Here is a 12,924-nt window from a genome sequence, read left to right on the forward strand (position 1 = left end):
AGACAGACGGTTTAACTCTTCCCCAATCTATCCAAAACTAAAAAAAAAACCACACAAAAAAAAAAGGAAAAAAAAAAAAAAGAGATTTTGCCTAGAGGTACAGTCAGGAAAAAGTCGCAGCATGCAAGAGCAATGTATTTGGTTGTTGTAATTTTAGCCCCGGTTCCCACTTATGCAAATTCTTTGCAGATCAGATGCGATCTGAAAGGCATAGAATCGCATGTCATGTAAATAAGCATTATTCCCAATGAAGGCTGTTCATATATATGTGGTGCAAATTTGATTCGGTTAAAAAAAAAGTTCTGTGCGAGTTTAGTGCGGTGCGAATTTCAGCTCCATAGACTTCTATGGGACCGGATTAAATTCGCAGTCCAGAGTTTTTATTTTTTTTACCTAGAGATTTGATAGAAAATAAAAATCACAGATGTTACCACTCCCTTCACTAATTTGCATTGAAATCGCACATGGCAAGCAGAAATCACAATGAGAATTTGCACAGTGTACGGCTTTAAATTCACACTGAATTCGCAGCGCATAAGTGTGAACCGGGGCTAATCAATCAAGTTCCACACAGTTTTACATTTGTATAAATGTTTCTAAATTCCCGATTACCTGTACAATCTCCAGCATTTCCTCCCGACTGATGTAGCCATTCCCATCTAGATCGTACATACTGAACGCCCACTTTAGTTTCTGCTCTAACTTCCCCCTGGAGGTGACGCTCAGAGCAATGATAAACTCCCGAAAATCTATGGTCCCATCACCGTTGGTGTCAAATGTACGAAAAACATGCTCAGCAAACTTAGAGGCGTCTCCATATGGGAAAAAATTGGCATAGATCTTCTTAAACTCTTCGACATTGAGAATGCCAGATGGACAGTCTTTTAGAAAACCTTTATACCACTCCTGTAACTCATGATCTGAGAACTCTGTATTTTCACGCAGGTCTTGTAGCATCTCTGGGCGCAGCTTGCTGTTTTGCTTACCCATCTCCTGCACAGGGCCAAAAGTAGAAATGGTTATTGAAAATTCAGAAAATATATAACAACGGATTATAAATGTGAACTAGGTTTCATATAGATAGATAGATAGATAGATAGATAGATAGATAGATAGATAGATAGATAGATAGATAGATAGATAGATAATCGCTGAACTATTTACCTGCAAGTTTCCCGAAATATTAGTCTACAGTTGTGCTCAACTGTATATCCTTGGAGAATACCTACGGTATGTACCATTTTAAAGAAAACATGAGTGAGCAGGCAAAAGCATGCCTTTTATTTATAAGGTTTAATATTCTGTAATTGTAGGTCATAACAAATGGCACAATCAGACATTTTGGACAATTTCATGCTCCCAACTTTGTGGGAACAGTTTGGGGATGGCCCCTTCCTGTTCCAACGTGACTGTACACCAGTGCACAAAGCAAGGTCATGGATGAGCAAGTTTGGGGTTGAGGAACTTGACTGGCCTGCACAGAGTCCTGACCTCCACCCGATAGAACAGCTTTGGGATGAATTAGAGTGAAGACCGCGAGCCAGGCCTTCTCGTCTACATCAGTGCCTGACCTCACAAATGTGCTTCTGGAAGAATGGTCAAACATTCCCATAGACACACTCCTAAACCTTGTGGACAGCCTTCCCAGAAGATTTGAAGCTGTTATAGCTGCAAAGGGTGGGCCAACTCAGTATTGAACCCTGCAGACTAAGACTGGGATGCCATTAAAGTTCAAGTGCGTGTAAAGGCAGGCGTCCCAATACTTTTGACAATATAGTGTAGTTTTCTATGAGACCCTTAATTCTTGCAGTTCTCACACCTAAGGGAACCAAAAAAACCAAACAGTGTAGCGCTGCCTTAAAAAACTAACATGTGAATAGTGATGGAAACCCCCTATGTGAATGTGAATCACCAGAATGCTGTATCCAACTTATGCTGCTGAAACCTTAAGGCTCTGTTTCCACTAATGTGAGTTGTTTTCGATTTGACACATGTGAAGTCGCATGACAAGTCAAAATCCATGTAATTCAATGGTCCCCGTAGTAATTGGTGCGACTCCAAAAAAGGTTTTTGCACTACTTTATTCCAACGTCAGTGCGACTTGTTCTCGCATGGTTCTTCCCGGTCGCATGACATTGCATCAAAAATCGCATTGTAAAGTCGCACTGTAAAATCACGCGACTTTGGGGTCGCAATAGTGGAAACCTAGCCTAATAACTGGTATATAACTCAAAGGAGACAACTAAGTGTACTGCAAATGTGATATATACCACATAAACAAATATACCCTATATATACACAGTATCTCACAAAAGTGAGTATACCCTCACATTTTTGTAAATATTTTATTATATCTTTTCATGTGACAACACTAAAGAAATGCCACTTTGCTACAATGTAAAGTAAAGTAGTGAGTGTACAGCTTGTATAACAATGTAAATTTGCTGTCCCCTCAAAAATAACTCAACACACAGCCATTAATGTCTAAACCGCTGGCAACAAAAGTGAGTACACCCCTAAGTGAAAATGTCCAAATTGGGCCCAATTAGCCATTTTCCCTCCCCGGTGTCATGTGACTTGTTAGGCCTCTTTCACATGAACGATCCGTTCAGGTCCGCCTGTCAGTTTTTTAGGCGGACCTGAACGGACCCTCCATAAACCTCTATGGAGCATCGGATGTCAGCGGTGACATGTCCGCTGATATCCGACCCGCTCCGATCTGAAAAGTATAACGGAGGAAAAGCCTACTTTTCCATCCGTTTTCGGATCGGATCGGGTGACGACGGACTCTACGGTCCGTCATCACCCGATCCGCCATAGGGGAGAGCGGCACTCTGACAGGTCCGTCGCTGCACACATCTGCCTGCTCAGCGGGGATCCACGGAGCAAGCGGATGTTCACGGGGCGAAACATGATGGATCCGTCCCGTGTGAAAGGACCCTAATGCCCCGTACACACGGTCGGACTTTGTTCGGACATTCCGACAACAAAATCCTAGGATTTTTTCCGACGGATGTTGGCTCAAACTTGTCTTGCATACACACGGTCACACAAAGTTGTCAGAAAATCCGATCGTTCTGAACGCGGTGACGTAAAACACGTACGTCGGGACTATAAACGGGGCAGTGGCCAATAGCTTTCATCTCTTTATTTATTCTGAGCATGCGTGGCACTTTGTCCGTCGGATTTGTGTACACACGATCGGAATTTCCGACAACGGATTTTGTTGTCGGAAAATGTTATCTCCTGCTCTCCAACTTTGTGTGTCGGAAAATCCGATGGAAAATGTCCGATGGAGCCTACACACGGTCGGAATTTCCGACAACACGCTCCGATCGAACATTTTCCATCGGAAAATCCGACCGTGTGTACGGGGCATTAGTGTTAGAAGGTCTCAGGTGTGAATGGGGAACAGGTGTGTTAAATTTGGCGTTTATCGCTCTCACTCTCTCATACTGGTCACTGGTAGTTCAGCATGGCACCTCATGGCAAAGAACTCTCTAAGGATGTGAAAAAAAGAATTGTTGCTCTACATAAAGATGGCCTAGGCTATAAGAAGATTGCCACAACCCTGAAACTGAGCTGCAGCATGGTGGCCAAGACTATACAGTGGTTTAACAGGACCAGTTCCACTCAGAATAGGCCTCGCCATGGTCGACCAAAGAAGTTGAGTGCACGTGCTCAGTGTCAAATCCAGAGGTTGTCTTTGGGAAATAGATGTATGAGTGCTGCCAGCATTGCTGCAGAGGTTGAAGGGGTGGGGGGGTCTGTATGTCAGTGCTCAGACCATAAACCACACACAACATCAAATCGGGGCTTTCACACTGGAATGAAAGTAGCGGCACTTTCGGGTCAGTTTGCAGGCGCTATTATTAGCGCAATAGCGCCTGCAAACCGCCCCAGTGTGAAAGGGCTCTTACATACCTTGATCTTTTTTTATTGTTTTTTTTTTTTTAGGAGGTCAGGTATGATCAGTGGAAACAGGATGCACGCGAGCTCAATTTTTGTGAATACTTATGTACATGTGATTTTTTTTTTTTTCGTTTTTTATTTTTAACATTTGTAAAGATTTCAAGCCAACTTCTTTCGTGCGGTAATTATGGGGTATTGTTTTTAGAATTATGATGCACTGTATACTGTATTAAAGAGGATGTATAGTGGTTTTGAATATTTGTACATATTTTCTCATTTTGTTATTGTCAGAGATTAATAAAATAAGCATTTTTAAAAGCAAGTTACTCGTTTGTTTGTGTTTTTTTTTAATGTGTAAATAGTAAATATTTCATATGAACATTCTAAAGTCCTCTATCCACCCAGCAGGTGGCACTCTCAGTCCCACTCATTGTTCTCCCTCCCTGGTACATGTTGAGAAAAGCCTGCTGTGAATAGATCAAGATGAAATTTACACAAAGGGCTGGATGACTCAGAACAATCGTTCATCCCTTAATAGACAGCTCAGTCCAAGGTTTCAATGACAGACAGCTGTGGACAGAACGGAAAAGCTGCTCAAATGAATTGCAGTCAAAAGAAATGGAAGATAATAGAGGACAGCCTACAGGGTGTAACTGCACTGAGCTACTCTGGCAGCAGATTATATGCAGTATTCTGAGTTTGCCTCTTCCTCGTTCCTTTCACAGCACATACGTAAAAGCCAGTTAAGAAAAATGTCTGTTTATGCCCAGGACACAACAGGCTTCTAATTCATGTTTGGTATTTTACTGGTACCTATTGTCAGATAAAATGTATCTAGGGCCTGGGTTCAAATTCCAGCTAGGACACTATCTCCATAGAGTTTGCATGTTCTCCCTGTGCTTGTAAAGGTTTCCTCCGAGTACCTCGTTTCCTCCCACTCTCCAAAGCCATACTGGTAGGTTAATTAGTCTAACTGTCTAAATTAGCCCTAGTATGTGTAAATATGTACTGTATATGAGATAGGGACCTTATACTGTGAGCTCCTTGAAGGCAGGGATTAATGTGAATGTACAATGTGTAATGCCCTGCGTATATTGTCTGTGCTATATAAATATCTTTTTAAAATAATAAAATAAATAAGTTGGCCTATCAAAAAGCATTTAACATTGACCCTAGATAAAACATCTTCAGATGTAATTTGTTTCTGAGCCTTTTCAACACAGAGATGCAGATGTACCATTCTGTATGAGCCAACTTGTGTTTTATTCATTATTGCTGTAAATGTTTTTAAATGGATTTTCTTTCTTAAAAAAAAAGTAAACACTTAAAAAAAAAGGCTGATTCAGATATGTGCACCCTTTCAGCTATTACCATACACTACTGATTTTGTATAATAAATGTGCTGATGTAAATGCAAAAATAATTTATGGCATGAAATAAAAAAAAATAGTGGTTTCAAATGCTTAAAGTGATTGTGAAGTCTCTTTTTTTGCTATAAAAATTACAAACATGTTATACTTACCTCCTCCGTGCAGTGGTTTTGCACAGAGCAGCCCGGATCCTCCTCTTCTCGGGTCCCTGTTCGGCACTCCTGGCCCCTCCCTCCCGTTGAGTGCCCCCACAGCAGGCAGCTTGCTATGGGGGCACCCAAGCCGAGCTGCAGGTTCATGTATCCATTCAGACACAGAGCCCTGGCCCCACCCCCTCTATCTCTCCTCATTGGCTAACTGACTTTGACAGCAGCGGGAGCCAATGGCGCCGCTGCTGTATCTCAGCAAATCAGGAGGGAGAGTCCCGGACAGCCGAGGCAATCGCTGGATTGAGATGGGGATCAGGTAAGTATTAGGGGAGCTGCTGCACACAGAAGGGTTTTTATCTTAATGTATAGATGCATTAAGAAAAAACCTTCTGCCTTTACAACTACCTTAACTAGACTATAAAGCTCCTAAACTAAATTGGAAAACCATTTGGAAAATGTGAAATGTAACCTGTATGTGATTATAGAATTGGGACAGCTGCCATTGCCGACTTGTTTTTGAAGGTGCAAACTTCAGAGCTGTCATCCTTCACTATTATGGGTTAATAAATCACTAACCCCAAAAAAGCATGTTCATATCAGATGCTTCCTTGGCTGGATGCTTTTATCAGGTTAGTGGTTCATTTAGTACAGTAATAATAGTTAAAGCTGGCCATACTTTAATTGATGGCATGGATGGACAAATCCCCCTGCTAGGACATTGTATTTTGAAAGCTGCACGCTCTGGCTGTCAGAATACCGGAACAGTGCCTGCAGCTGATTGGCAGGGCCACCCTCTTATATTTTCAGCCAGTTTCTGAAATTATAACAGTGTATGGTCAATGTATGAATAGCAGCCCCCAGGGTCCACAAGAACAATTTAGCAATGGCAGGTCTTATACTTCTACCCAGACAGGTTCCTTGTAAGCCCCAATCATTTATAAAGGCCAACAAGACTTTGTGGCACTGCCCTAAACACAGCCTGATACACTTGTCGCCATTTTAAAGTAGAACTGTCCCCAGCCTACTGACATTTACCAGTAAGTATTTACACGTTTTAACAAATATTAAATGAGCTTTAAAAGAGGAAGAAAACGCCTGTGCATAATTTGTATCTATAGGTAAGCCTATAGATCCAGAAGCAAGGCTGGGTGAAGATGGACGCTGATCACTGGAGGGCTTCGTTTTTGGGTAAGTTTCACATAATGTGCTAGTATGCGATGCATATCAGCACATTATGCCTTTACCTTGCAGGTCCTAAAAAACCTGTGGTTTAGGCTGCTTTCACACTGAGGCACTTTACAGGCGCTATAGCGCTAAAAATAGCACCTGTAAAGAGCCTCTTCTCTCACACCAGTCTGAAAGCCCGAGTGCTTTCACACTGGAGCGGTGTGCTGGCAGGACGCCAAAAAAAGTCCTGCAAGCCGCATCTTTGAGGTGCTGTAGGAGCGGTGTAAATCGATGAGCAGCGCCGCAGAAGAGCTGGCAAAGCGCCGCTGCAACGGTGCTTTGCGGGCGCATTTAACCCTTTTTCGGCCATCAGCGGGGGTTAAAAGTGCCCAGCTAGCGGCCGAAAAGTGCCGCAAAAAAGACGGTAAAGTGCCACTAAAAATAGCGGCGCTTTACTGCCGACGCCCCCAATGTGAAAGTAGCCCAACATCCGCTTTAAAACAAGTCTTCACTGACCTCTCTAGCTGCAGGCATTGTAGAGCAAACCATCTTTGAGTTTAAGACAGACATGCTATAGTTGTCCACCCGCCTCTCAGCAGCTCAGTTCACCCCGCTCCTCTGATCCACAGCACCTGCTCCACATGTCCACATTAAAGATGAGAAGACTGAATGGCTGCCTAGTCACTGCAGGGAGTGAAAAAAAAATTAGCTGAGCTGCTGACTTAAATGACTCAAGTGCGTCTGCTGTGAACTTTGAGGACTGCTTCAAAATAACTGCAGCAACAGGGGTTACTTTAAAGTGCATTGAGACCACTTTCACACTGATTCAGTTTTCAGGCATTTTAGCGCTAAAAATAGTGCCTGTAAAGTGCATGAAAACTGCCTCTCATGCCTCCCCAGTGTGAAAGACTGAGTGCTTTCACACTGGGGCGGTGCGCTTGCGGGACGGGAAAAAAAGTCCCGCAAACAGCATCATTGGGGCAGTGTATACACCACTCCTATCCCCCCCCCCTCCATTGGAATGAATGGGCAGCGCTTCCGAAGCCCTCCAACATGGTCGGTTTTAAATCTCTCTTCGACCGCTAGCGGGGGTTTCCATTAACACATAAAACAACAAGATCAGCTTTTGCTGCAACATTCACCTTCAGCCCAGAGCATTCCATCGTAGTACTTTTTTGCTGCCACTAGATGTCCTCTGTTTAATGGCCAGCATCATTCAACCCATTTCCACTAAGCTCAGGTTGTCCTGGACCTGCCCCCAGTCTATAGCCTCGTACACACATTTAGATTTTCCAACGATTAAACGTCCTTTTTTTGTGGCATGCTAGTCTCATGTCAAAAGTGAAGAGGTTACACACAATACGAAAATTTTCGTACGACAGAATACAACGTCAGAAGTGATGTAATGTGTTGAATAGTTTTGTATGTATTCTTTCGTTTCTGAGCATGCGTAGTCTTGCTCTTACTATTTTTTTTGTATGAAAACCGTACTAATGAAACTAAAATCGGATGTTGAGTTCACATCCGACAAAAATTTTATAGTCTGCGCATCCAACTTTTGTCTGATGAAAAAGCAAAAATCGTCTGTCGAAAGCACCATACTAACAATCCGAAAATCGTCAAACAGCTCGTCGTACAAATTTTTCCATCCGATTTTCATATCGTGTGTACGGGCCTTAAGACTGGACAGTGAAAGGAGAAGCAGCACAGTGAAGAGCTAATCTATGTCACTCTGCTTTTACCTCCATGACATGAATCAGACATGAATCAGTAGGAATAGGTGTGAACACCCATGCGATCCAATTCTGGTGCGGACCAAAAAAAGGGTCCTGTGCGAGTTTAGTCTGAATGCGATGCAATTTCAGCCATAATATCTGTATGTCTGAAATCGAATTGCACGGACATCGCAGGCGATCTCGCACCACACAGCAGTGTGAACCGGCCCTAAAAAGAAGACCTCTTGTAGCACCTGTCTATAGGTAGGACTTTTAGTTTGAACGATTTAACTAGTTCGCATCCAGGCCAATTCTGACATTTCTCGCCTACATGTAAAATCAGTATTTTTTTTTGCTAGAAAATCACTCAGAACCCCCAAACATTATATATTTTTTTTAGCAGAGTCCCTAGAGAATAAAAAGGCGATCGCTGCCATTTGTTATGTCACACGGTATTTGCGCAATTTTTCAAACGCAATTTTTTTTAGGAGGAAATACACTTTAATGAATTTTAATGCAAAAAAAAAAATAAAAAAACACACACACACACACACAATATGTAACCCATCTTTTTTGTATAATATAAAAGATGATGTTACGCCAAATAAATATGTCACGCTTTAAAATTGTGCATGCTTGTAGAATACCAGTTTAGAGTTACAGAGGAGGTCTAGCGCTAGAATTATTGCTCTCACTCTGACATTTGCAGCAATCCCTCACAGCACGGGGGAACAAGGGCGCTCTACATTTATTTTTAACACAGTCCCTTTAGTTTATTTATTTTTGATCCCTTTTTTTCCTATCACAAGAAATGTAAACATCCCTTGTGATAGAAATAAAGCATTACAGGTAGGGATGCACCGATACCATTTTTTAAATATTGAGTACGAGTACTGATACTTTTTTTAAAGTACCCGCCATTACCGATACCTACTGCCTTGGAAGAGTAGGTAGAGGGTGGTTTGGGAGGTGGGGGGGGGGCAGTTGGATGAGGCTGGGGGTGAGGGCATTGTGGGAGAGGGTGAGGGCAGGGTAGTTGAGGGTGGGGTGGAATAGGGATTGTGGGGTGGGAGAGTTGGGACGGAAAAGGCTGTGATCGCTGAGGGGGGGGGGGGGGGGGGTGAGAGGATGGGTGGATGGGTATGAAAGGGTTGTTGGGAGATATGGGGCAGAGGTGGCAGCCGGTGGAGGGAAAGAGGAGGCAACAGGCAGAAGTGGCAGCTGGCCGGAGGGGAGGAGGAGGTGGAGATGGCACCTGCCAGAGAAGACAGCCAGCTGGAGGAGAGGAGGCAGGGATGGCACCTGCCAGAGAAGACAGTCGGCTGGAGGGAAGGAGGTAGCGGGGATGGCACCCGCAGAGATGACAGCTGGCCGGAGGCAGGGATGGCACCCACCAGAAAAGACCCTCGGATGGAGGCGAGGAGGAGGCGGGAATGGCACCTGCCAGAGATGACAGCCGGCTGGATGGGAGGAGGTGTTCTGCTCCCAAGCTGACATCACTTCTGGTATTGGTTTTGGGTATCGAAGCATTAGCGCTATTACCGATACTCATGCAAATGATTAGTATTGGTATTGGTGCAACCCTAATGACAGGTCCTCTTTATGGAGAGATCTGGGGTCTATAAGAACCCAGATCTCTCCTCTACCCTGGAAAGCGTGAGATTTAAAAAAAAAAAAAAACTTGATCTCTGCCTTCTAGGGTAAAAAAAAAAAATGGCAGTGTTTACATCTGCCAGAGCCGGAAGTGACGTCATGACATTGCTTCCAGCCTTCCAGGGTCACTGAGATGGCCGGAGACCATCTGGTCCTCGACCAGCTCTGTGGTAACCCAGCACCACTGTCGGATCAGATCTCTGGCTTCCTGAGCGCACGGGAGAGCTAGGAGATGCGCAGATGGCCGGCGGGAGGGGGGATGTCCCCTTCTGCTGTCTGTAAAAGCAATCCAATGGCTAATGGCTAGGATGGCTTTTACATTGTAGAGAATCGCTGGCTGAAAAAAAAGATATCTGGATGATGCCTGTAGCCTTCAGCTTGTTCAATTTAAACCTGGAAGCGGATTGTTTTCTTTGCATAGCTGCGCCAGATCCCCCCCCCCCCCATATCTTAACAAAGAGTTAAAGATATTTTGTGGGGGTTACACTAAACTCTGTTTTAACCACTTACCCACTGGGCACTTAAACCCCCTTCCTAACCAGACCAATTTTCAGCTTTTGCTGCTCTCACACTTTGAATGACAATTACTCAGCCAGGCAACACTGTACCCATTTGAAATGTGTGTCCTTTTTTCACACAAATAGAGCTTTCTTTTGGTGGTATTTAATCACTGCTGGGTTTTTTATTTTTTGCGCTATAAAATTAAAAAAGACTGAAAATTCGGTAAAAAAAAAAAATTCTTTGTTTCTGTTAAAATTTATTGCAGAGTATTGGCGAGTATTGGAAGAGTATTGCATAGTATTGCAGAGTATGGCAGAGTATGGGCACTTAGCAGCGCTGTGGGCTGGATCTGTAGTGCCCACAGCGCTGCAAACGATCTCTACTTCTCTCCTCTCACTGTACCTATCGGTACAGAGAGGGGAGGGAGGAACCGACGTCATGACATGACGCTGATTTGTTTACAAGTGATGCTCCGTCATTTGACCGAGCGATCACGTGGTAAACGGCCGCTATCAGTGGCCATTTACCGTGATCCGTGATGCGCCGGGTCCCCCGGACCCGGATGATCCCGCATGCGCGCCCCAGGAGCGCGATTCTGTGAGGACTTCCATGGATGCCCACCCAGATTAAGCCGACCGCACTGTAGCCGTCCTTCGGCTATGGCCCGGTCGGCATGTGGTTAAAAAAAATTATATTCTCAACTATAAAAAAAACATCTTTTATAGCACTTAGCCTCTTTCCATTTTTTTTTTTGCTTTTTTGATCTAACTTCCTGTTAGAGGGTGGCTATGCTCACTCTCCATGGTCCCACCATATGTAGGAACATAGCCACCCTCTCTTGCTTACTCTGGAGATGAACTAGGTACTATGGCTTATGGGATTTGTAGTGTGCATATAGCAGTACACATGAGCACAACTAATGTGCACTGCTTTTTCCAAACAAATGGAAGTGGGAGGGAAAGAAGGGGTCCGGGAGCTCACGGAGGACTCTACAAGGAGGCAGAAAAACACAGTAAGTAAAGCAATTTCATAAAAATAGATAAATATAAAAGAAAACCTCTACGCCAAAATATGTAAAAAAAATATTTGCTTCTTTTTTTAGTGGAGGATAAGAGATCTAACCTACCAGAAGACAGCCATTGGTCTGCAAGCAGTGTTAATTTTGACGTCAAATTTCAACTTAGTTTTAGTCATAGTCTTTTGACTAAAATGCCATTTTAGTATTAGTTGTATTTTAGACATCTGAATTGTTTTAGTTGTATTTCAATCAACTAAAATCTCCAGTACCTTTTAATCAATTAAAATCGAATGGGTTTAGTTAATTTGTAATGTATTATTGAACCATCTCTCTAGATTTGACAAACTCATCATATACTCCTGGAGTAAAAATCTACTAACATGTTGTTATTTATGGTATTAAAGCGGTTGCAAACCGTTGCACTTTTTTTTTTCTTACCTGCAAGACAAAGGCATAATGTGCTAGTTTGCATTGCATACTAGCACATTATGTGAAACTTACCTGAAAGCGAAGCCTGAGACAGCTTCCATCTTCACCCGTCTTGCTTCCGGGTTCACGGACTCCGGCTCCGTGACTGGCCAGAGCCACGATGATGTCACTCCCACATGGTCATGACACAGTGCTCTGAAGGAATGGCACGGGTGGCCGTTCCCTTCAGAGCGCATGCGCCAGTGATGTCACTGGCTGCATGTACACTAAATATCTCCTAAACATTTAGGAAATATTTACACTACCTGGTAAGCCAGCCCTCAAAATTTGCACTCGCCTACTCGTATTTGGCGAGTAAACAAATGAGGAGGGTGAGTATGGACAGGGCTGTGCTGTCCCAGTAATGTATAGCCCTCCCCCCCCCCGCCGCGCGCAGGCTCGCAGCGCGGCCATTGCAATACATACAGTCAGCCACCTTGGACTACCCCTCTCCACCTCCTGTCGCACATCCCCACCCACGCTTGCAAAGCGTGCTGTTCAATAGGCATAAAGAGCCACCTGGGACCGCCTCCCTCCTGCTGCACATCTCGGTCCGCCCTCAGTGTGCACCGATGACTGACCCTCGTGGCTGCAGAATGGTAAAAAATGTGCTGGAGGCATTGGTACAATGGGGGATTAAACAGGATGTGTGTTGGGAGGAAGGAGGGGGGCGTGGGATTGTGAGCAAGCATGTGCTGGATTGGGGGGGGGGGTTAATTGGAGGCATAGATATGATGGATGGGGGGGTGGAATAGGTATGATGGATTGGGGGGTGAAATAGGTATGTTGGATTGGGGGGGGTGGAATAGGTATGATGGATTGGGGGGGGGGGTGGAATAGACATCAGGGAAAGGGGGGGGGGGGGGTTGGAGGTTTGAATCATATCTATGCCTCCAATTCCACCCCCCCTTCCCAATCCATCATACCTATGCCTCCAATTCTACCCCCCAATCCATGATACATATTCCACC

The 12,924-nt window shown here is 44.1% G+C and overlaps 1 protein-coding gene across 2 annotated transcripts in view; it reads right to left on the reverse strand.

Moving 5' to 3' along the window:
* Positions 1-12,924, reverse strand: part of HPCA (hippocalcin) — a 44,399-nt gene that overhangs the window by 11,412 nt on the left and 20,063 nt on the right. For both annotated transcript variants that reach the window (XM_073615344.1, XM_073615343.1), the window contains exon 2: positions 613-993. In XM_073615344.1, coding sequence (XP_073471445.1) covers positions 613-990 — 378 coding nt within the window. In that variant the 5' untranslated portion in view covers positions 991-993. The remainder of the gene's footprint in view (positions 1-612; positions 994-12,924) is intronic.

The sequence above is a fragment of the Aquarana catesbeiana genome, linkage group LG02 (genome assembly GCF_042186555.1).
Source record: "Aquarana catesbeiana isolate 2022-GZ linkage group LG02, ASM4218655v1, whole genome shotgun sequence".
In the NCBI taxonomy this organism is placed as follows: domain Eukaryota; kingdom Metazoa; phylum Chordata; class Amphibia; order Anura; family Ranidae; genus Aquarana; species Aquarana catesbeiana.